The 21,969-nt window shown below is 51.0% G+C and overlaps 4 protein-coding genes across 4 annotated transcripts; all 4 read right to left on the reverse strand.

Moving 5' to 3' along the window:
- Window positions 1-1,122: 1,122 nt before the first annotated feature.
- N7473_012860 (putative YT521-B-like splicing factor) lies at window positions 1,123-3,006 on the reverse strand (the record flags this gene model as incomplete). Its single annotated transcript, XM_057158799.1, has 3 exons — window positions 1,123-1,668; window positions 1,771-2,354; window positions 2,460-3,006. 3 exons carry the CDS (start codon window positions 3,004-3,006, stop codon window positions 1,123-1,125), a joined length of 1,677 nt encoding a protein of 558 aa, XP_057002753.1.
- A 6,880-nt stretch (window positions 3,007-9,886) lies between these two features.
- On the reverse strand, window positions 9,887-14,503 carry N7473_012861 (putative ARF GTPase activator (Csx2)). The gene is made up of 4 exons (XM_057158800.1): window positions 14,265-14,503; window positions 14,061-14,191; window positions 12,076-13,982; window positions 9,887-12,004 (listed from the first exon to the last, which is right to left on the reverse strand). The coding sequence occupies exons 1-4, from the start codon at window positions 14,326-14,328 to the stop codon at window positions 10,609-10,611; spliced, it is 3,498 nt and encodes a 1,165-aa protein (XP_057002754.1). The 5' UTR covers window positions 14,329-14,503; the 3' UTR covers window positions 9,887-10,608.
- An 827-nt stretch (window positions 14,504-15,330) lies between these two features.
- On the reverse strand, window positions 15,331-17,170 carry N7473_012862 (C2 domain protein; the record flags this gene model as incomplete). Its single annotated transcript, XM_057158801.1, has 2 exons — window positions 15,331-16,360; window positions 16,428-17,170. The coding sequence occupies 2 exons, from the start codon at window positions 17,168-17,170 to the stop codon at window positions 15,331-15,333; spliced, it is 1,773 nt and encodes a 590-aa protein (XP_057002755.1).
- A 1,090-nt stretch (window positions 17,171-18,260) lies between these two features.
- Window positions 18,261-21,599, reverse strand: N7473_012863 (DNA repair protein RAD16; the record flags this gene model as incomplete). The annotated part of the gene is made up of 9 exons (XM_057158802.1): window positions 18,261-18,492; window positions 18,566-19,318; window positions 19,391-19,517; window positions 19,573-19,619; window positions 19,690-19,910; window positions 19,967-20,100; window positions 20,154-20,262; window positions 20,320-20,649; window positions 20,718-21,599. The coding sequence occupies 9 exons, from the start codon at window positions 21,597-21,599 to the stop codon at window positions 18,261-18,263; spliced, it is 2,835 nt and encodes a 944-aa protein (XP_057002756.1).
- Window positions 21,600-21,969: the final 370 nt, after the last annotated feature.

Raw genomic sequence — 21,969 nt, forward strand, 5'->3', positions numbered from 1 at the left:
ACTAAACCCACTTTCGGGTTAGCGCGGACTCACCACCAAAAGGTACACCCGACCTCTGCATAAACATGCCATGCTATTTATGTATACATATCTCTACACATAAGAAATCTGTAAAGTTCCATATAGTGTCACCTCGACCTTAGCAATGTGCCTATGTATGCATACAGTCATCATGTCGTACTTCCTTTTAGTTCTCCTCCCCTTTACCCCATACCACATTACAGTCTGTACTACTGTCCACTTCTTCTCTTCCCCACACCCGCCACATTCCATCCCTCGTCATAGTGATACACATTACCCCATGCACAAAAAAAAGAAAGAAGACAAACGCAATCAATGACAAAATAGCACATAAAAGGAAAACACCCCAGTAAGTAATTCCGTGGGTTGATTTGGTCACTGGTAGAGTATCATTCCACCAGGGGAATATTGTATGGCACCACCGAAAATGGAGGTGTGGCGCCACCAGAATCCACATAGAGTAGTAGTAGAGAGGGGTGATATGGAGATGAGAATAAAGGTGGAAATGGAAATGGAAATAAAAATGGAGATCAAATTTGAAGAAAGAAAAAGTAAAGAATCGTCAACAAAAGCCCAAGTGGACGTACATCGTGTATTGCTCCTCTCCCATAAATAGTGTTTTTTTGGTACAGACCCCATCCCTCCTCCCATCACCACCCGGGTTGAGGGGTTGTGGGAGTGTGGATTTCTGATTGCTGTGTTTCCCCCCCTTTGACATCCTCATTTCAAGATGACTCTTCTCTTCCGGGGTTTTAGGTGAATGGGAACCACTTGGGTAGAGATAATCAATCATAGATCGACGATCGAAGATCTTAGCTGTCTATGCATGCCTGAAGGATCAATTGCCCAGATCATTTGCCATAATATAGTATGCAATTCAAGTATACCATATTACGAACCATTGATATGGACAATTAAATCACAAAAGCATACACAGAGGAGCGTATCTCCTCGATTCCCAAGGTAGTCACCCCATTCACCAAAATAATCCCAAACCCAGAAGAGACAGAGAGAGGAAACGAAAGAGGACGGGGAAAAGCCCGGTCTTATCACCCGCCCTGAAAGATCCCAGAATCATACCTTCGGGGAATGGGGAGCCCCTCATGGCAGATGGAACAAGGCAATCAATTTCCGCCCAACGGTCGGCTCGATTTCAGTACCGTCGCGGGCAATCTTCACCTCGCGATTAGCATTCCACGGATTCCGGAGTCCCCGTGTCCGATGGAATGGCACCCGCTCGGTCGATAACCACTGAATGCGAAACGGCTTGCCAAAGGACTGAGCCTCTTCATCGTCGACTGTGATAGATCCAGGGGCGGAGATAGGAGGGCCAGGGCCGGCACCAGCACCAGTGCCATCGACACTTTTCTCGCCGTTGGAATTGTCGTGCTCGTCTTCTGAGGATTCAACTTCCCAGAAGATCGTGCCGCGTGCTGAGTCATCGATGATTCGGCCCTTAGGGGCTGTGGAAGTCGCTGCGGTTGTAGTCACCTCCAATTCATCGGTTGTGCCGGCGAGAGGCTCCGGGCGAGGTGGCATCTCCAGGGCGAGCTCCTCGTCGTCGTTGATGGGTGATAACATGCGAGCGTAGCCGAAGTATTCACCTGACTTGTTGGCTGAGAAGATCAGGTAAACATGATCGGTATTCTAGTAGGTACACCGGTGTCAGTGAGGAGTTATCATGCGAGTAGATGAAGTCGAGAAAATCAAAGAGAAACAAAGTCCACTTGGGAAGGGGGATTCACTCACCTCGAAGGCACGATTCAAGTTAGTTTCATTGTGCGTCTGCGTCGCCCAGATCCCACTCTGCTTGCTAAGCTCAAGATCCTCCACCGTCAAACTCTTAACGATAAAGTACCGATCCAGAGTACGAGAACCCTCCCCGTCCGCCAGCTGTCCAGGACTCGGGGTCTCCGATAACGATCCGACTTCAACCCCAGGATGAGGAGGGTCTCTCGTCTCCTCCGGACGAGACCGAGAACCTGGACCCGCCACACCGAGACCCAAACCTGACCCCGGAGCTGTGAAGCCCTTACGGAGACGACACACGAGACGGATACCCTGGAAACGGGAGTCGTGGAAGCGAGCGAGAGCAGCCGCACAGGCCGCGGCGGACTTGTAGTTCACAAACGCACAATTACTCTTGGAAATTAGAAACACGCTTTCGATGTTGGTGGTTGCGTCCTGTGAGAAATGGTCTTTGAGGTCGACCACGCTTGCGCCGGGTGGTAGGTTTCCCACCCATAAGGCGTGACCGGACTGTTTAGGCTTTCGGGGTGGTCCGCGGGGGGTACTAAGTGTAGTCTGTACGGGTTGAGAGAGAAGGGCTGAATCTGATGGAAGGAAACAAGGTACGTCAGTAAGAGTATTTGCCTGAAGACGTCTCCTACCGCGGGGCTTGTTGACAGCTCTTTTCGAGTACATAGGTTCCCACGTACCGGGTGAGATGGATGAAGCTGGCGCCAACTTCATCGGATTCGAGCCGTCCACAATTGTCTTCGATACGTCGTATTCTCCATCCAATCCCCGTTTGTCTGTATCCTTCTTCGTGTGTCCCGTCGACGTTCCCTGAGATAAACTCCCCTGTCTGGATTGAGAACCCGAGTGCCGCATTTGTACAGGCCCAGATTGTGATCCATGTCGAGAAGACGGTGCGTAACCCGGATGGTAATAGCCTGCCCCATAGCCCGGGGCTTGTCCTGGGCCCATGTTCTGCATCGTCGGATTATTCACATACTGTGGATAGTGACCCGCGACATGTTGGCCAGCCCCAGGGTGCTGCATCGAGTAAGGCACGAACCCTGGTGCATAAGGTACGGCATATGGTACATTCCCACCAGAATTTGGACCGGGATAATGGCCCATGGATTGTATCGGGTACACGAGGCCCTGTGGATGGGCAGACGGGTATTGATGGATAAGATGCTGGCCTTCAAACGGAGATGACGGTGATTGACGATTATGATTCGGGAGCGAATAAGCCATGTTGCTCATATTCAGGGGAGATGGCGGTTCATAGTGTCCGGGAGGGTAAGTCGAAGTCGACGGGTGGATTGAATATCCTGGCTGTGGGTACTTGTTCGCGGTTGACACATCTGCAAAATCAAAACATCTCATCAACGGATATATTCCCCACGGATATGGCTCCAGGATATGCGTCATTGCGCGTTTGCTGTATCGTCTGGGAAAACACTGACCGTATGTCGAGTTGGATTGTAACATGTTGGGCTCAGGTGCTAGAGATATCCCATCTCCTGCCGCTTGGGATGTAATGATCTTTTTGGGAGAAACATTGCCCATGGGGCCTGGTTTCGCAGACTAGCGTGGTGGGAGGATAAGTTTGGTGAGATCTCTTCCTAGACTGGTGTGAGTAAATAGGAGACAAGAATGGAAGGCCGGAGAAGATGATGTATATGATACCACATACGTCTAGAACTGAACCGACGGAGCGTGAGGCCCTTCCGGGTCTAAGGACCGTCCACAGAAGCAGATGACCAAAGAAATCAAACCTATCACAGAATGCTAGACGGACCAAGCGGCGTTGGGAAGAAAGACTCTGTTGATAATAGATACAATGGTCAGTAAAACCTCTGCAGAAGAATGAGGACAAAAGACGAGGTCAGTTTGAACAAAGTGGGTAGGCTTGCAAGGTAAGTGATAGAAGCCCAGACACGAAGATGCCAATCAAACGAAAAGTAGGAAGTAGGGACAGCAGAACCAGGAAGAGAAACAACAGTGCCCTCACGATGCAGAAGGCTGTTGATAGCGTACAGCCAGGCGCTTAAGCACGACCGAGCCAACAGTGGTAGGCTTTCCCATGGAAAGCCACACAGTACTGTGACCCATGACGGAAGTGTACGCCTGCTGGTCAACACTAGTGGAATAAGGTAGAGGGCGGAGAAATAAATGAATCAAAATGAGATGAATCAATATGAGATGCAAAATGAGAGCTTCACCCCAATAGAGAGGGGTCGTAGCCGGACGGCAAATTTGACTGTCTGGGGTGAAAAGGGGACAACAAATTGAAAGAGGGCATGGGAGAGATCCTGGGAGCGCCGCTATAGGAACTCTTTTGGGTAAAGTGTTGAAACTATTTTCCCCACGAGGTGAAAACTCGACCAACGGCCTGATCTTCTATCAAAGGCAGGGGAAAGGGTAAATCCTCCGCGAGGATACGAATAGCACAAAGGTAGGCAAAGGGATGGAAAAAGACCCCGCCAAGAAGGCCCGAAACCGATTGGACAAGAGCCTAGCCCTTGTAGGGTTGGTGATTCGCACAAAATTCGGTGACAGGCAAGACTGGAGGAACGTGGGAAAGGGGACAACGCGAGACAACAGGGTAGACGCAGCAAGAACCGATCAGAGAGATTGTAGCTTACCTGGCTAATAGGGACAAGAAAAAATGAGACACAACAGCCTATGTGACCGTCAAGTCAGAAGGGTCAGACTAGAATGAAACATAGATATAGTTTGTTGACAATGTGTGATGGTGAGAAGGGCCGCGGGGCAAGAGGGGCCCTAAGCACCAAACGGGGATCCAGATAGAAGAGAAAAACAAATAGACGAATGAAACAACAAGCAAATGATAGGCCAAGAGAGAACCAACCTAGTGGAAAGGGAGCAAAGCCGCTGCAGGAAGCGGGACCGAGGGATCGGGTGTGGCTCAGTTGACGAGGAGCAATAAGAGACTCCCTGCACGGACGTACCGTTGAGCGTGAAGATGAAAAGAGAAGTGCTCGAAGGATCAAAGCAAAAGAAACCCGAACCTCCGCGGGACCTGGGACTTCCCAGATATACCTCCTAACGGACGGCAAATGTGGAGAGCTTGAATGGAGACAAGAAAAAGGCAGCAGAGTAAAAATAATCAGAAAATAAGAGAATCGAAAAAGAATACAAGGCTAAAGGATAGGTTGAAGCAAAAAGGAATTGACAGAAATCCAGATCAATGGATGTCAAACAACAGAATTGCTCTGCTGACAACCAGCCACAGCGTGCTAGACGAATGAGCTTTGCGACTGTGGATGAGCACTGTGGCGGAATCGAATGCTTTGGGCGCCCAAAGAAGAGCAGGGATATGGAGTAGAATCGTCAGAACCACGTCTGAGCTGTGGCTGACAGTGGGACAGATGTGCTATAGGGTCAATGAAACATCAGATGTCTAGAGAACGGGCGAGTGAATAGAGTCAATCAGGTGGAGGAGGTGGACAAGGGAAGTGAACCGTTGTGAACCGATTGAATGATTGATCGGACCCAGGATGATTCGTGAGCGGTGATAGGCCGTGAAGGAGTATGTTTTTTTGAGTCACGACTGTGCTGGAGACACTGGGAAAAAGGGTACAGAAAATGCACCCAGAGTATTGGTGTGTCTTGGGAAGTACCTAGTCGAAGCTTGTGGGTCAAGTCTGGTGATGGAGAGGCGTTGGGAGTGTGGGATTGGGGGTGGGTGTTTGTGTGCGCGAGGAGGATAAGTGGATATCCCCTGCCCAGACCACAGCAGCACACTAAACTAAATAACCTCCTAGACAAAAGTCACTGGGACTAGGTACCATCACCATAACAAGGTATGCACCACAAGCTCCACCAACAGACGGATTTGAATCAGATCTTCAAGTTGGTCGGGTTTTTCTTTCAGCCATGCGCCACTCAATCCGCCGATCTTCTTTTTATTCTTGAGCCTTGGGGGGCTTTTTGAATGATTATTGTTCTGTTGACGAATGCTTGTGATCAAGCAAGGTGGAGCAAGTGCGGGCCTTTTGATCTCGCAAACCCTTTTTTCTTCTCTTATATCTGTCCACTCTCACCTTCAGTAGAGAGTAGTAAATTGAAGAAGTTGGCTCGGTTGTTCCTCGAATATAAGCGGCTCAGCGGGTCGTTGAACAGAGTAGGCCGTGCCACAGGTGGGTTGTGGCTTAAGCAGCCCACGGATCTGCTGGGGGAAGAAAAGAACGCTTGGGGATTGGAGAAGCCAATTGGAGATTGTAGACCATTCGGGGGTTATCAAGCCACAAATTGCGTGGCATTGAGCCAATGACGCAGGTCTGAGAGAGGTGGAATTAAAGTCCAAGAGTCAGGCAACGCAATTGGCGATCTGTTAATGCCTGATGGCGAGTCACACAAGGCATAAATCGGACTTGATCCGTCTTCAATCATGGATCACCGATCTTACAGTACAAAGGGATCATAAATAGAAACAAGCGGGACCATGGGCAATGGGGGAGAGACGTGCCAACCAGCGGGCCGCGAGTATGGAAACTGGAGGACAAGCCAAAATTACAGATTGGGGCAGCCAATGGTGGTGGCAGTGAAAAGGGTTGCAAGGCCAAGTTGCCACCGTCAGGGGTGTCGGTTATGCATGTATGAGGGAGTGGGTGAACTGTCGATAAGTGGATCGATAATGGGGAAATTGAACAATTGGGGAATAAAAAGCGAAATGATCCAAATATAATAATAATAATAATTCGTAAATATAGAGTATCAGTATGTGTATCTCGATGGAAATTGGGTGGTGGTGGCGGCGGCCACACAATAATCGCGGGCTTCTGTTTCCTTCCAAGGGAGGACAACGGTACTGATGAGGTATCAAAGAATGGGGTCCGTCAGCACTTCCAAGGCCAGGACCAGGGGACCAAAGCCAGGTGCCCAGGTGCAGCAAAAGAGGGCACGACATTAGCCGCACAGACGGGGGGAGGAGAGCCCGGGAAGGACCACTTGGTACACTCCCACTAGACTCGATCATGATCCCGCCAATGGGCGATGAGGTCTCCAAAAATTCCGGTGGCGCCCGGAAAACCAAAAGCTGCTTACTGGCTACTGCCCATTTCGGTAGTCGACGCCGTGTGTGGTTGTGGATGAAACGAACATCACCCTAGGACAATGCCCATAAATAGCGCCACCACAGAAGCCCAATGTGGCTTGTCATGAGCATTCCAGGACCGTTCAATGCATTCATACCTTACAGAAAGGCAAGCTTCATCCGAGGACCGTTGTGCAACATTTTGGGTTTCCCGGAGGTGACCCAAGGGCACCAGGGCGATCAGACCATCCTGTCGGGTAAGGCGGGAACCCGCTGCAGGAGCTGTATTTTAACCTCTTGTCTATCTTTCGTGCGAGACGGGGGGCTGGACTCGAGAGGCTTGAATCGAGTCGACTAGTGGGGGTGGAAGTGGAAGTTGAGTCGATTTCTGACGTCAGAGTCTCCACCTTCGGCATTGCGCCCCAGCCAATCATGAGGGCGGTGAGCAACCAGATATACTCCAAGTATTCTCTATGTTGATACTACTGCAATCATGTATACACGGTTACATACTATCTATAATTTCCAATAATCCTATACCAAAGGTACACGTGTGCCCTATGGATTACTGCATCCTCATTTCCCATTGACTTTGTCCCGTAATCTGATTTGTTTCAGACCCCTCCACACGACCCATACGCTGGTCTTTCTTGTGGTGGCAATCACATGAGAAACAAAATAGCAATCAGCCTGTCGATCACACGGCCTCCCCGAGTTCATAGAGTCGCCATCTCGCTCTTTCGAAAGGAGGACGTTTCTCCGGCTCTTTGATTCTTTCTCATCTCTACTCCGTACAACATACGGAGTACCCCTTCGGGCTTGAGCTACCACTGACGCAGACTGAATTAGGTGTTATACTGTACTATACGGCGCCGACTACTCGTAGGCATCGTTGAGTACACGAAGGAAAGCATGTCAAGCCCTGGCTTGTGGTTCTATGAATAGGTCTCTGATGACCAATTGCTGCAGCCCTTTCCCTCGCTGCTGCTCAGCTCTTTGGGTATCCTCGCATATGGATGGTCAAGAAACCTTTTCCTGAAGGATCAGGTGATCAGTCCGCCTCACTGTGAGACTTGACAGTGTTCATCATCACCCCTGAACGCTGTCCGAAGCTTCTTTAGACAGTGATGGTCAGGGACTCAATCAATGCAGGATCAAAGATTCCAGCCCGATGACTGCATAGAGCTCTATGTTACACAAGAATGAAAACGACGCTCCTGCCATGCATACCGATCGTCGATTACAGACATATACTGGACGTACTTGCGACCTACTTCGATTACATAGAAGAGGTATATGCTATTGACAGCCGAGGCAGCCACCTCCACTACCACAAAATTCATGCCAACCCCAAGACCTCAAACTAGAGGACAGACCCGCCCCAGTTGAACTTCTCCTCCTTCTCATTTCGCACACTTCACATCACGGTCACGATCGGCGCCACCCGGAAGCCTGACGAGCCTAACAAGCCTGAGGCGCCCAGGCGCCACATGGGGGTTCATGACGTCACAGGCGGTTATGATCTCCGCGTTCCTGACCAGCCACCCAATCACACAACGTCATCTTACCTCCACATACGTTGATGGGCATCACTTTGCGACATGGTGAAAAGCCCTAGAGGAAACGGTGTCCCCATCCACAAGTCTTCCCAATTGAGCGCCGCTGATGGAATTCTGAAGATATGGATGGGAAGGGGTTGGGCGATACTACGCGGCCCAGTCAGGGATGTTATTTTGGTTCATTCGGACTTATGCCCTCCGCATAGTCATACCGACTACAGTTCACCGGACAGTACTAACCAGGGTACTACTGTATCCAATTGAACACGTACCATTTTTGGAGATCACCTTTTCCTTGGAAAGAGACACTTACAGACGCCACAAAGGGGTGGGAGTGTCTTACTGCTCCACTTCGGTGTATGGTCTTCGTGGGACAAATGTGTCCATACTCCATATTCCACAGGTTTGGGGGATCGCAGGACCGTAGGACCCGGTACACAGGCAATGTTACTGTTGTCTTGAGACAGAAAGGCTTGCACAGCCCCGTTCTGTTTCTGGAAGGGGAATGGAGAATGGTTCAACGAGGGCGTCGTGGCTGATCGACTGGAGATCAATTGGGGTGAGTCAAAGTGATGGGACTTGGCCCCAGAATGTTATTGCTCCTTTGCCTAAAGAAGGAATCAGCTACTGCAGGATCGGCATGATTGGTCTGTTACTGTGGCCATGGTACCTGCTCTGCTTGAGGCAGGTGCTTTGTGCTTTGAGGCGATTGTTGGTGTGGCACTGTACGGACAGACTTCTGCTTTTCGCCCTACTTTATCCGCGGGGCTTTAATCGCGTGTGTTATGCTCGACTGGACTGGATTGGACTCGGCTGGTCCGAGTTAACTGTGGCTCAACCAGATGCCACAGCACCACCACTACGACTACTCAATAATAGTCTATCCAAACTCAGCTAAAGCAGAACCACGATCAAAACTTCACGGACTTACCGATTGGAGTTGACAATCTCCACTCGGAGCTGAGCATTTTCTTCGGCCGATGCCGCATACCGTGCACGCCACGGGCCCCACAGCATGCACCTGCGTCGCATCATGTGGATCGATAAGTGGACATCGGCAGCTGCTGGCGTCAGTGGAGGATCACATTCAACAGAAGGATAGAAATTGCCACTGTCAGGCAACGAGATATTCGGAGCTGAGCATCCCCCTCCGGTAGGGTAGGGTATCTCCGCAGGATTTGTATTGTCCGGATAGGATGGAACGGCCTGTGGGCTTGCGCTGGTGATTGACTCACATGCAAAAGTCAAATGTGTTGGGAGAATTGGCAGGGCTGATTTGAATCTTCGAAGGGTTGGTTGGATTGACATTACCAATTGGGACTAACTAATTCATTGTAGCATTGTAGCAGCATAGGGTCTATGTTTGTAGAGTGACTACGCTTTCGTCGATGTTTGGTTGAAGTTGGTAGAAGCTAGGTAGACCTCGTTCTAGAATAGCACGTACACTCTAATGGAATGCTCTCTCATCGACGCACATGTCTTCGCTAAGTATGTTCAACGTTAAGCAAGATACATGTCTTCTAGCAAACGAAGAGACCCTTCGGCAATGAACCTTTAGTAAGAAACTTTAGACAAATCAAACTCACAAGCCATCAACTAGATAGCGCAGAGACCAGAATCAGTCCAACCCCATCAACTCGCCAATACGAATATTCACAACCGACATCGGACAACCCTTCCTATAACCGTGTAAAAACCAACATACCCAAGAAAAGAAGCATCAAGAAAAGAACAGACAATCCAAGGAAGATCCGTCCGGTCAAAGACCCAAGACCACCATCCCAGTCAATTATCTCAAGAAGTATAAAGTGAATACAAAAAAAGACAAAGTCATGATATAAAATAGAGAGACCAGGTAAACGGCCTCATACCTGTGCTCTTCCATAAGGAAATGAGAAGAGTATAAAGAAGCAATAGCAAAAGGTGGGGAGTCAAAAGAGACAAAAATGAAATTGAAAAAGAAAAGAAGCTAGGCCACCAATGATCAATGATCTCAAACATTACCCCCTGCCTATACGTGAGAAGAAAAAGGTCATCAAAAGGGGAATGGGAGTGGGTCATGCAAAGCTCATTAGAAGGATATATTCGGACGGTGAATAGGATAGTATATAAAAGGCGTGATCAAGGTAGAGCCTCTCATGCCAATCGAGAGGGGGGAGAGAGTATCTGGAGGGACGAGGAGGGAAACGGAAAGATGGAAAGAAAGGTAGTTGACGTGAGATTTAGGTAGAGATTTTATCGATCAATTCCAAGAGACGCCACCTTCCCGGCAAAACGGGCACCAGCACTCCCGCGCTTAGAGAGCTTCTCTTTCTCCTTAGTATCCAAGGAGCTAGTGGAGCTCTGGGACGCAGACGAGACCGGTCCATCTTTACTAGAAGCACGGATGGTAGGTAGCGAGCCTAAGGTATCACTGACGGCGGGCTTACCCAGGCCAGGAGCACTAAAGGCAGATGTGCGGGCCGTGCGTTGACTGATGTACAGTTGGGCGGCCGGGGAGAGAGGGATGGATGGCGGTGCTGGGGGAATCTCCGCGCCGTTCTGGACCAGCAGCTCGGCGATAGGGAAAGGGATGGCCTTTGCACTCGAGCGAGCGGAGAGGGTGGTCGGGGTGGAGCCTGGAGAGGCTGGGTCGGCGGCTGCAAGGGCCAGGAAAACGGCGTGCGTGTTGCGGGAGCGATCTGCCACGTTCACGTTGGCACGCAAGGCGATACCATAGAGAACACCTTGTATATCATTCTTCTTGATAGATGCTAGCAGTGTCTCATCCGGGGTTGCAAAGCGGGATCGTGGGGACGGCAGACGCTCGACGTGTGCTCGATCAACGTATTTAGCCGTGATAAACTTGAGCCGTTGCTCGCGGGTGGAGCTGGCAATCGGCTTCTGTGACTGGTCCAGCGTGGCCTCCCAGATCATGTTGCTGACACGGTTACCGATCTGCAAGAGGATTTCCACAATATCGTTGGAGAACGAGTGGACATCAAGTGTGAGCGAACGGATCTTGGAAATGTGAGTTCCTAGAGATCGGTGGATACCGCTACACTCGATGCACAGTATAATACCAAGGTTGATGGACACCCATTCAACCTTGGACGAGGAACCACAGTCGGCACACCAGTTATTCCCTTCGTCGGCCTCGCGAACAACCTGAAGCAAGCGTGAGGGATTCTCCTCGTAAGTGTTGCTGTCATTTCTCACGAAGCTAGGTCGGGCTCCAACCGTAGTGCGGCGACTGACACCGCTAGTGGTGGCGGTGGTGCTGGAGCTATTCGAATAAGAATGGTGACCAGACACAGAGGAGCTCTTGCCCGTCAACACTGAGCCAATGTCACGGCCGCTAGAAGACTCATTCTTGGACGAAAGCGGGGGTGGCGGCATTCCCTGGCCTTCCACTGCACTCTGAAGCGCATTATTGATAGAGCGTATCCAATTTGCCATGTCCTCTTCCGAGGTGGCTTGATATATGCGTTTGTACTGAGGCGTAATGACTTCAAAGCAGAAGCGTCGCTCCGCATTTCTAGCTTCGCGAACAGAAGCCATCCGCAGATCAATGGGCTCCATGTGGAGGTCTAGTTTTTGCTTCCAATTACTGTACTCGGAAAGCTTTCCTTGATCTAAAACAATCCAAAACCTGGGAGAGAAAAAAGCGTAAGAACAGAAATCCGATAGGAGGGGAAGGGAAGAGAGATTAGGGTAACTTACTTGTGCCATGCCTGTTTATTGATACCCTTCGGATCCATGTGCGAACCAGGACGAGATAGCGCCCACAGGAGACCCTCTTTCCGCTGCTGACCAGCAGTGCGATCAGATCCAAGATTATCTCGCTCTTCAAGATCTCGAATGCCCTTGAAGCGATTCTGGTTCTGTGCGCCAGCCGCATTGTTATTCGCGGTAGGTGCCGAGATCCCAGCAGAAGAACCAACCGACCCCGCGTTCACTTGCGACGAAACAGAAGAACTGTTGCTAATAACCCCGCGGAGCTGTGAGCCAGTGCTGTCTGCTCGCCCCAACTCTACTTCACCAGACGCGCTACCGTTATTAGCGGCGGCGGCGGCAGCAGCAGCAGCAGCAGCAGCAGTGGTGGACGCCGATGCGAGGCTTGCGGGCGCACCAGCAACGACATCAGGCTCCAAGTAGGGGTTGCTGTTCTTCTCCAACGCCCTACGCTTCTCTTCACGCTCGGACCTTTGGAACTGGAACTCCTTGTCCGCTTGGTTGACCTCATGCACGAGGGCATTTAATTGAGGAGCCATTTCTTCAACTTTCTTGGCAGCTGCCAAGAAAGCTTGTGCCTGGAAGTCTGCATACTTAGTCAGATGCGAAAGGACCTCTTGTTCCTTGCGGCCGCCGTGCAGATCTTGCATGAAGGAAGAATAATCAAAGCGCTTGAGCTCGAAGTTCCGACGCTTAGCCTGATATTTTGAGTCACTTTCTGCGCGTTTCTTCTCCTTGAGAGAGTCTTGCCGTTGGCCGAGGTATCGGCTGACATAGGCATAGTAGTCGCGGCTCTCCTCATCAAAGTCCTTCTTTTTAGACTCGGCTTGTTTGATGTCGTTATTGTAGAGCTTGATGAGCGGGTCAATAACCAGCTTCTGCAATTGTACCGTGTTGGTCAGCTCGTAGTTCTGGATCTGACGAGCGATCTTCTCGAAGTAATGATCCAACGCCGGCTGGATCGCGTGGGCATTTGATGTCGATGCATCGTTCAGAGAGCCCAGGAACGCCTCCATAGACTCGTTGCAGGCCACTTGTGCTTGCTGTGCAGCCTCGGCCTTTTTAAGGACCTTCTTTATTTTCGCCCGCATGCTCCCTGTCTTCTGCTCCAACGCTTTCATCGTGGCACGGAAGAGCGGGCCATCCTCCGCGACGCTCACATCATCTCCCGGGCGAGAATGCAACAGATCGACTTTCACGGGAGGTGGGGGCGGGGGTAAGGCTGGAACGGGTGGTGGTGGGAGTGAAGGAGGTCCGTCTGCGGATTCGGGGGGAGTGGTGACTGGAAAATTCGACGTTGAAACAGCATCGCTGTCGCTGAAATGCGAAATGGCGGACTGAGTCGAGGGGACGCGGCTCCGTGAGGGCAGCACGGGCAACTCTAGGTTGGGTGAGGAGAGAAGCGGGCTGGGTAGTGGGCGAACGGAATTATGTACCCAGAAGGAGAAATGCGCAAGGGTATTAAGGCGATTCGTTTTCTGATCGTAGTCCAAGAAGCTGCAGCTGTTCCGCCAGCCACCTCCTTTGTCTTCTGTGGCTTTTGGAGGCTTCCATCTCCAGCACCATTCGAAAGACACAGAGGGCGAACCTTCGGTGGAGTAATTTCCGATGAGCTGGACGTTGGAATTATTCTGCAAGTTTGGGTTCGCGTGGAACTCCCTTGTGATCAGGTTATCCAGTTCTTTCGAGTTGGACGCGTGGGCAAACGTGAGCCCTGTAAGGTTGGTGTCCACCACCTCGGGTAGCGATGTCGAAACGCCATTAACGGTGGAACCGGCGACATTTCCGGTCTGTGTCTGGCGGAGAATGAAGGTGAAGTTGAAGATGAGCTCATCATCATTCGATAGGCGCAGCAGGAACGTCGGGAGTGGGGCTGTTGGGGGGAGATCAGGATCCTGCAATGTTGTTATTGATTAGCCCGCTTGACACCGCCGCTCCGGGGTATCCTAAACACCCTCTCTTGTAGACCTTACCTGGATATATTCGATCGGCGTCTCGTCGCCAGGTTCCCTCTTTGCAATAAATCTGGCCGCAGGGAACGCATTCGGGGATAGCGTCAGCAAGCGGCGGCGGGAGTTGCTTATGGTGACGGCGGCGATGGACACTGTGAGGGCACCGAATTTGATCAGCTTGGTCGCAAGACTCGGGAGATAGGAGCCGGCAAGGGGCAGACATACAGCGATTCTGGTCCTTGAAGAACAAGTTCCCAGCGTCATCGAGACGACTGGCGACATTGCCCATGATGGCGGCGCAGGCACCAGAGGATTCAGGTCACGGCGCGAGAAAGAGTCGGAATAAGCACCGAGTCAATCGGCCATCGACAAGGCGCGCGGTAGTCGGATGGCCCGTAGGAGAGAGTAGGCAAACAAGAGAAACCCGTCATTCAGTCGTGAAAAGCTGCGATGTTGGGGGGCTGGTGGGAGGAGTAGGAGAGGAGAGGGAGGAGGAGGGGGCGAAGAGGGTGGAGTAGTCGAAGCTTGGGATCGGGTTGATCGCGTCGATTTGAAGGAGGGGGTGGATGCCCTCGGGGGGGATCGGTGGAGCGCCTCTTTCAATCTTGGGCTTGTTACGCCCCATGGATCGCCTGATAGTTTGCGCCTTTGTTTTATGTGGAAGTTGATATGTTTTGCATGACTTTCCATTCACTTTCTGGGCTTGTTCAAGTCACTCGACAGAGTCATGATTCTCTCTCACCTCTCTTCGGTGCAGAGCTCCGAGATTACCACGGAGAGGGGCTGATCAGGCGCTTTGTTTCAGCCTCCAACAACGAGTCCCTCGCGAGGCGCTGGTTAAAGTTACTGTCAGAAAGGAGGGAAAAAAAGAAAAAAGAAGCAGCTTGAGCTATAGAGGAATGGAGAAATATAAGAAGTCCGGAATCAAAACAACATCTATCATGTTTACACACTCCAGGCACAAGAGTTCCAGACACAAAGTGCACGCCATATTAATAGTCATCGTAAGTGTAAAATCGTAAAGTAACAATAGTAATAAAACTAATGATCATCAAAGAAAGGCCTATGAAACACACTCGGAATCACTATACAACGCCTCCTCCCGACCATTCTCTCCCATCTATCTCCTTCCTTTCCAGATATTGCATCGTGGCCTCGAATATCAACCAGGTCGTGAACGTCGTGATACTCGGTTCCAGACCGAGCAGAAAGTGTATTAAGCAGCTGAAAGGACAAAAAAAAGAAAACACACAAACAAGGAGGCACTGGGAAACAAAATTAACAGCACAACCTAGGCCGCCGAATCTACCGCAGACGCAGGTTTGCGAGCATTTTTAACCTCACCCATCGAAGCTGCTCGATCGCGCCCGGCGCCATGGCGATGCTTGGGTCGATCGGCGTGGCCATCGTGTTCAACCCACCGCATCATCTGACCCTTGACATCGCGCATCTCATGAACTCGGCGAGAGAGATCACCGCGTTGTTTGCCAGACCCGCTGCGCTCGTTGAGTTCATCCTCCTCTGAGCTGGAGATGGACAGGGAGGAGACACTGTTCTGTTGCAGGTACGTGACGAGGTGGCCCTGCTTTCTCTTAGACTCACGCTGCTCTTCCTTGAGCTGGCCCATACGCTCAGCGTCGCCGTTGCAGTCTAGTGTCGTGATATGCAGACCGGGGAAGTTGGAGCCGAAAAACTCCTTGAGCAAGGGTAGAAGCTCGGCATTCGGACGATATGTACCGCTATCGTTGTCGATGAAAAGTTCATAGTCCGCAGGATCGGTGGAGACTTCCTGGACCTCCTTGGAATGGTCCTCGTCGCCGTCCTCCTCAACGGGAATCTCAGTAGATGGATGCGATGTGGAGGGGCGTGATGCAGGGGACTGCGAGCGAGAGCGATGGCGATGGCGGTGTTTGCGACGGCGGACAAAGAACTCGCCCGAGAAAGCAATGTAGCTCGTGACATCACTGTGCATAGTGTGTTTGCTTAGCAAGTCGATTCCAAATTCTTTGCCAGTCTCGGTGAACCGGAATTGGCCATCCAGCATAAGCACGTAGGTGAAAATACGTCCACCTTGGCCATATTGGATAAACTCAAGGAACTTTTGGGTCATTTCCCGGCAAGGCTCTGGGAAGGTACCATACAGCGTCGAGCGATCAAAGTTGTAGATGCGCTGATGCTGGTGACGAAGCGCCTTGTGCAGGATTCGACCTCGCAAGCTTTGGGCCTGGAACATGCCTGCCACGAAAGGCTTAAACTCTACATAGCGGTGGTACATCTGCGACGGGACTGGCCCGGTTAGCTGCATCTGGATGGCTTGGAAACTGGTCGGGCAGATTGTCAGCACGAAGAGCAAAACACCAAAACAGAAAGATTGATCGCGCGACTTACTTGTATCGACTGATCTCCTTGCCACTTCCATCCTCGCTCTGAACTTGGTCCTTCACACCAGCTAGCCGTCCGATGAGAGGAGAGAAGTGCTTGAACCAGATATTGGGACCGACGGTATACATCTGGCCACCCTCGGTACCCGGAGTCTTCCCCAGGCATTCGATGCTCATGTAAATAAACGACTCTTTATGGTGACCCGTGACCTTGGAGATGTTGGTCAAGACATAGACCCGCTTACTAGCGAAGCGATGCTTGACCTTGAACGGTTGTTCTTTGATATCCGACCAGTTCTCCGAGAGTGAGGGAACATCAATAGTTGTGAGACCCAGCTTATCATCGTGATCCGCGGGATCCTCATCATACACAAGCGTCTTGAGCTTGAACCCCGAGGCTGGCACGTTCGCGACAATCCATTCACAGTTCCAGATGGGGTTCTTATCCTTGTGTATCGTAGGAGTTCGGAATGTCACACCAGGGTCTTGCTTGTGACGGCGGGGCAGATCGACCTCGAGACGCGCAAAGACGTAAGGATCCGACGAGAAACTACTGATATCTGCGAAGGGGAGGTCCACCGCGCGGTGGAAGGTGAACTTGACGGTATACCCCGGCGGCGCATGGGGAATGGGGGTCGCATCAAAGCCACCGGCAGGCTGTGAGTCTTCCTTCGTGCTCATGCGTTGCTGGATTTTGTCGGCCTTTTCGACCAGCTTCGGGCCAAAGTGATCCACGGTATTTGCAGCCATGGCGAGTGGGGAGTTTGTCTTCTTTAAACAGTATGGATCTGGATGCGGCACTAGTCGGGCAGGATCATTATGGGATTAATGGAGCGAAGAGTAAGGATAATCGTAGGAATGGTAAGGATATGCAGTGATCAGAGGGGCGTAAGAAAAAGGAAAGCGTGGGGGCTGGAGGAAGAGGACGACACGGCCTAGGCGAGGTCGGTTAGAACGGGAAATGATATGGCCGCCCTTTTTTTTCTCTCTAAGAAATCTCAGGTTACTCAGGGCAGGTGGGGTGGGAAATAGCCCAGTATGAGCCAAGCTTTTCAGCCTTACCACAGGCAACAGCATAAAAAGAGCAGCACGATCGCAAGACTTGCATTGATCATCGGTTGCGAGGTGGAGGGGCTGTGGTTGCGCCAAGTCCATGCCAAGATTTAATGCCGGATGAGGTCATCGCGATGGGTTTATACTTTGTATCTGGTGGACACAGTACAAATGGATAGGAATCATAATGGGTCCCTGAGTGTTGATCAATCACCTTATTGGTGTACTCTTTGGAGTTATATTTCCCTAGTGGGCACCATCACCAGCCCTACAGTACAGTACACGCCCGTGGCATACTGGCATTTACTGTACATACATGGATGCCTTGCGAAAGTCAAGGTGGAGACAACTCGGATACGGTAACTGATAAAGATCCGGGTTCCGATTAATGCCAAGCACATGTGTGGAGTACTGTGTTGTGTACACAAGAAAAAAATAAGTACTGTAGGAGCCATTCAAAATTGTAATGATGTGAAATTTGTTTTTTGATAGTACAATAGCTAAGTTAAAGCATATTAAAGCGTACTTGATAAAGGAACACAGGGGATCAAGTGCAAAGGTCAAATCACTCGCTGCGAATCCGCCGCATACAAACGATAGAGGGGGGTTTCAAAAATAAAAAAAATGGGGTCATGAAATCATACATGTTGCTTTTCGTGGGGTCAACCCTGCAGCTTTGGAGTGACGTCGGGGAGACATCGTGAACCGTAAAACAATCACAGGCGCCGCGTGGCTTCCCCTTTGGCAGAGGCGGCAAATTGGGTTTCCGCATTGACGCCAGGGCTGTCTACGAACCCCGGAACAAGAACTGCATGTCTTCGGGTGTCAGTTTCTCCAGGGCCTTGCCCTGGTCTTTGTTGATTGTACCCCGAATGAGGTTCGCCTTCTTTTCCTGGAGCTGGACAATTCGCGACTCGACCGAATCTTCGATAGTCAGCCGGGTAATGACACAGGGCCGCTGCTGGCCAATGCGGTGACTCCGATCGGCACTCTGCCATTCCGCTGCGGGATTCCACCATCTGTATGGAAACTGTCAGTGAAAAGGAACCGAAAAGACGATCAAGAAAACATCGATGTGGGTGGGGGATTTACGGGTCAACAATGAACACTCGGGATGCCTCGGTCAAGTTCAGGGCCACACCGCCCGCCTTCAGCGAAACCAGAAACACTTCCACGTCGGCATTCTTCATGAAGTGTTCGATAGACTTCTGTCGCTGTGCAGGCGTCATCGTTCCATCGAGCATCACCGTATTGAATCCGGCATGACGCAGGCGCCACTCCACAAGCTGAAGCATCGATGTGAACTGCGAAAAGATGATCGATTTGGGTGTATGACTCTTGCTTCGCTGCTGGTAGAGTTCGTAAAGAAGAGTTTCGATCTTGGTCGAGGACGTCCACTTATCCATCATTATGCGGTTGATGATCGAGTTCTTCTTCACTCCTTCCCCAGTTTGTTCAATGGTAGGCTGCTCCAGATCAATCGAGAGAGGGATGTGGCATTGAGGGCAGTCGACCGCCGAGGTATCGTCGAAGGACTGAATGTAATCCTTCGCACACTTGCGGCAGAACTCATGGCGACAACGCGACCGAATCGCATCCTCCGCAGGCTCATCACAAACGCGGCAGACCAGAACATTGAATCCAGGCTGCACATGTTTCTTGAGGATGAGATCGGGGTGATTGGCGACTTGTCGCATCTGCATGATCAAACCGAAAATGTTGGCGTAATTGTTGAGCATCACACCTCGGCTGACATAGGTGTCAAATTGGCGCGAAGTGTTGGTCATGATACTCCGGGAGAAATCATGTTCGATCTCGCCGAAAAACTCATTGTGGATGGTGATGCTGGGGGAGGTAATTACGCATTAGCCTCAAACGACCAGGTAGGGTGATTGTTGTAGCTGGCAAAATTCTTACCGTTTTGGTGGAAGTTCCAACGAAGACGTATGCTCTTCCTTCATGCGTCGAAGCATGATATGGTCGGTGATCAACCGAAGCTTCGCCAAGCCTTCCTTACGCTCTGTCATAGATCTTCCCTCCGTGACTATAACAATATCAGTATCCTTCCAGGAGAGCAGTGTAGTGCAAGTTCAACTTACTGGGATTCAGAATCTCTTTGTTGAAGAGGGAGATATGGTTGAAGCCACTAAACTCAAGTCAGCGGGTGTCTCAAAGGAGGGTTCTGGAATTAGACGATAACAGATTCGTCAACATACGTATGTCCACATTCGGTGCAACGACCCTGCTTGTTCGCAGACCACTGGAGCTGCTCACAGGGGCATTGCTTGCAAAAGTAACAGGCAAAGGGCTTGACTTGTAGGAAGCGCAAGAGGGAGAAAAACTCTCCAATCCTGTTTTGCACGGGGGTGCCGGACAAGCACCACTTGTAGGAAGCCTTCAGGGCAAAGCAAGCTTTGGCCACACCCGTAGTACGTTGCTGCTCAAGTCAGCACCATCACCTCAAGAAATCGCGGGTAGAAAGGTTCAAATTACCTTGATACTGTGTGCTTCATCGAGGATCAACCGGTGATAGTCGATAGAATGAATCACGCTATCTTCCTTCACGGTTCCATTGCCACGAGTCCAACCCTTTTCTTGCTTTCTGTGAATGGATTCAAGGCTCGAGTCTTGAGGCAAAGTTAGCACACTCTGTTCATAAGTAAAGAGGTTGGTAACTCACAAGAAATCATGATCACGTTGTACTTCCGCAGATCCGCCCGCGAGAGCTTTTTGACCTTGGAATCCGAGTTGTGGTAAACGCAAACCTTCAACTTGCCATTGGTGTATTCCTGAAAGATAAAATGAGCTTGCAAATTCACAGTTCGAAGGGAGAACCGGATACGCACCTTGATCTCAGAAACCCATTGCATCAGAGCAACGGGTGGAACAAGGACAAGGGTCGGTTCACGCTGAGGGAAATCCGACATTATAAGGGACACGGCTTGAATTGTCTTGCCCATGCCCATTTCATCACCAAGGAGACCACCTCGGTATTGGGTCTTTTCCTGCTCCATCATCCAGTTCAAACCTTCCAATTGGAATGGTTTGAGTTTGCGAGTAATGGATTCCGGCTGCGGGGCGGCCTTTGGTGTGATGATAGGCGTTGCCTTTAGCGTATCCCACATAGTGATGATGGCTGGATGCTTCTTCTCCAGCTTCTTCCGGTCGGCGAGCATCTAGAACAGCGTCAGTCGACCAGTTGTCGAGGCATCTTACCCAAGAATCGCTCAACCCTAAGACTTACCCGGCGTGCTTTTCTCTGCTCATCCCAGCTCGGGGGCAGGTCAGCTTGATTCTCCTCTCTTCTTCGCCGGTCCCCCGCATCCCAATCATATGAGTCGTCGTCGTCATCATCGTCCTGGCCCTGTTCCTCTGATTGTCCTCGCGGTCCCGTCTCGTAGAATGAGCCGGCCGAGGAATACAGATCCTCCTCTGAGCTCAAGGACTTCTCGATGAGATCCCATTCGGACAATTCACTGTCGCTCGATAGATCCATGATTTCCGGAACAGCTGGTGCGCGTTGCCTGGATCGCTTTGAGGCCGCAGTCTTCTGTTTCTTGGGCGCCGGCTGTTCATACTCCTCCATCTGGAGAGCATGAGCTATGGCCGCGTCGGAGGTTTCGAGGCTTAGTTCATCTTCTGACAATGCAGCATCATCCGCGGACCTCTTTGTCCCACGCTGGCCTCGTAAGGATGCTCTTCTGGTCATGATGCTGGTGCGAAGGCTTTGGGCACGATCCGATGCGTTCACACGGCCTCGAGTCCGCTTGATGCTAGACTCGGCAGGAGTCCCGACACTGGTCGCCGGGGTACTGCAGCCGGTGGTCCCATCGGTGGACCGGATACCGGACGAGCCGCTTGAGTCGCTCGGCGATGCATCTTTCTTTGTGGGAATTACCACCTTCACAGCCATTGTAGAGCCATTTCGAGAAGTAGAAATGTTAGGAGGATCCGAGTCTAGACTGGCGAGGCCATCATCCTCGGAATCTTGGATGACGCGAGAGGAATGTGAAGGCTTCCGCGGGGGCGCTTGTCGACGAGAGGAGGAAGAATTCCTCAATGACGTGCCACTGACAACGTCCTCCTCCGAGTCGGGGATCACCGCGGCCTGAGATCTTCTTCTCATTGTGATGGTGGATGGTGGATGTTGGAGAGTAAAGGGTGGAGGGAGAGATAAGCGGAGATTGTAGGGAAGAGGGACTATGGAGTATTGGGGAAACTGAGAAATGGCTGAGGTGATGGAAGGGCTCTAATCTGTGATATTGACCTAATTAGCACCTTGACTCAGCATCAAGTCGATCGACGTGATGGAAATAAAAACTGGGCAAACTCGAGAAATGCGCTTGACTTAAGAGCCTCACTCACCTAGTATCTGAGATCCCGGCGCCGGGTGAAAGGGTAAACACGGAAAAGGGGTTGAAGGAAAGGAAGAGAGTGAAGAACTGAGTTGGAGTAGACCAGACTCTCAAGCGAGCGTGTAGAAGGAAAGGAAATGA

This window comes from Penicillium subrubescens (assembly GCF_028828155.1).
Source record: "Penicillium subrubescens strain IBT 31985 chromosome Unknown utg000011l_segment0_segment0, whole genome shotgun sequence".
Classification (NCBI taxonomy): domain Eukaryota; kingdom Fungi; phylum Ascomycota; class Eurotiomycetes; order Eurotiales; family Aspergillaceae; genus Penicillium; species Penicillium subrubescens.

Coding starts and splice junctions, on each gene's coding strand:
- N7473_012861 (XM_057158800.1), bottom strand. CDS start 14,328: ATGGGCAATGTCGCCAGTCGTCTCGATGACGCTGGGAACTTGTTCTTC. Junction 14,192..14,264: donor CTTCAAGGACCAGAATCGCT/GTATGTCTGCCC, acceptor GTGCCCTCACAG/TGTCCATCGCCGCCGTCACC. Junction 13,983..14,060: donor CGCCGATCGAATATATCCAG/GTAAGGTCTACA, acceptor ACAACATTGCAG/GATCCTGATCTCCCCCCAAC.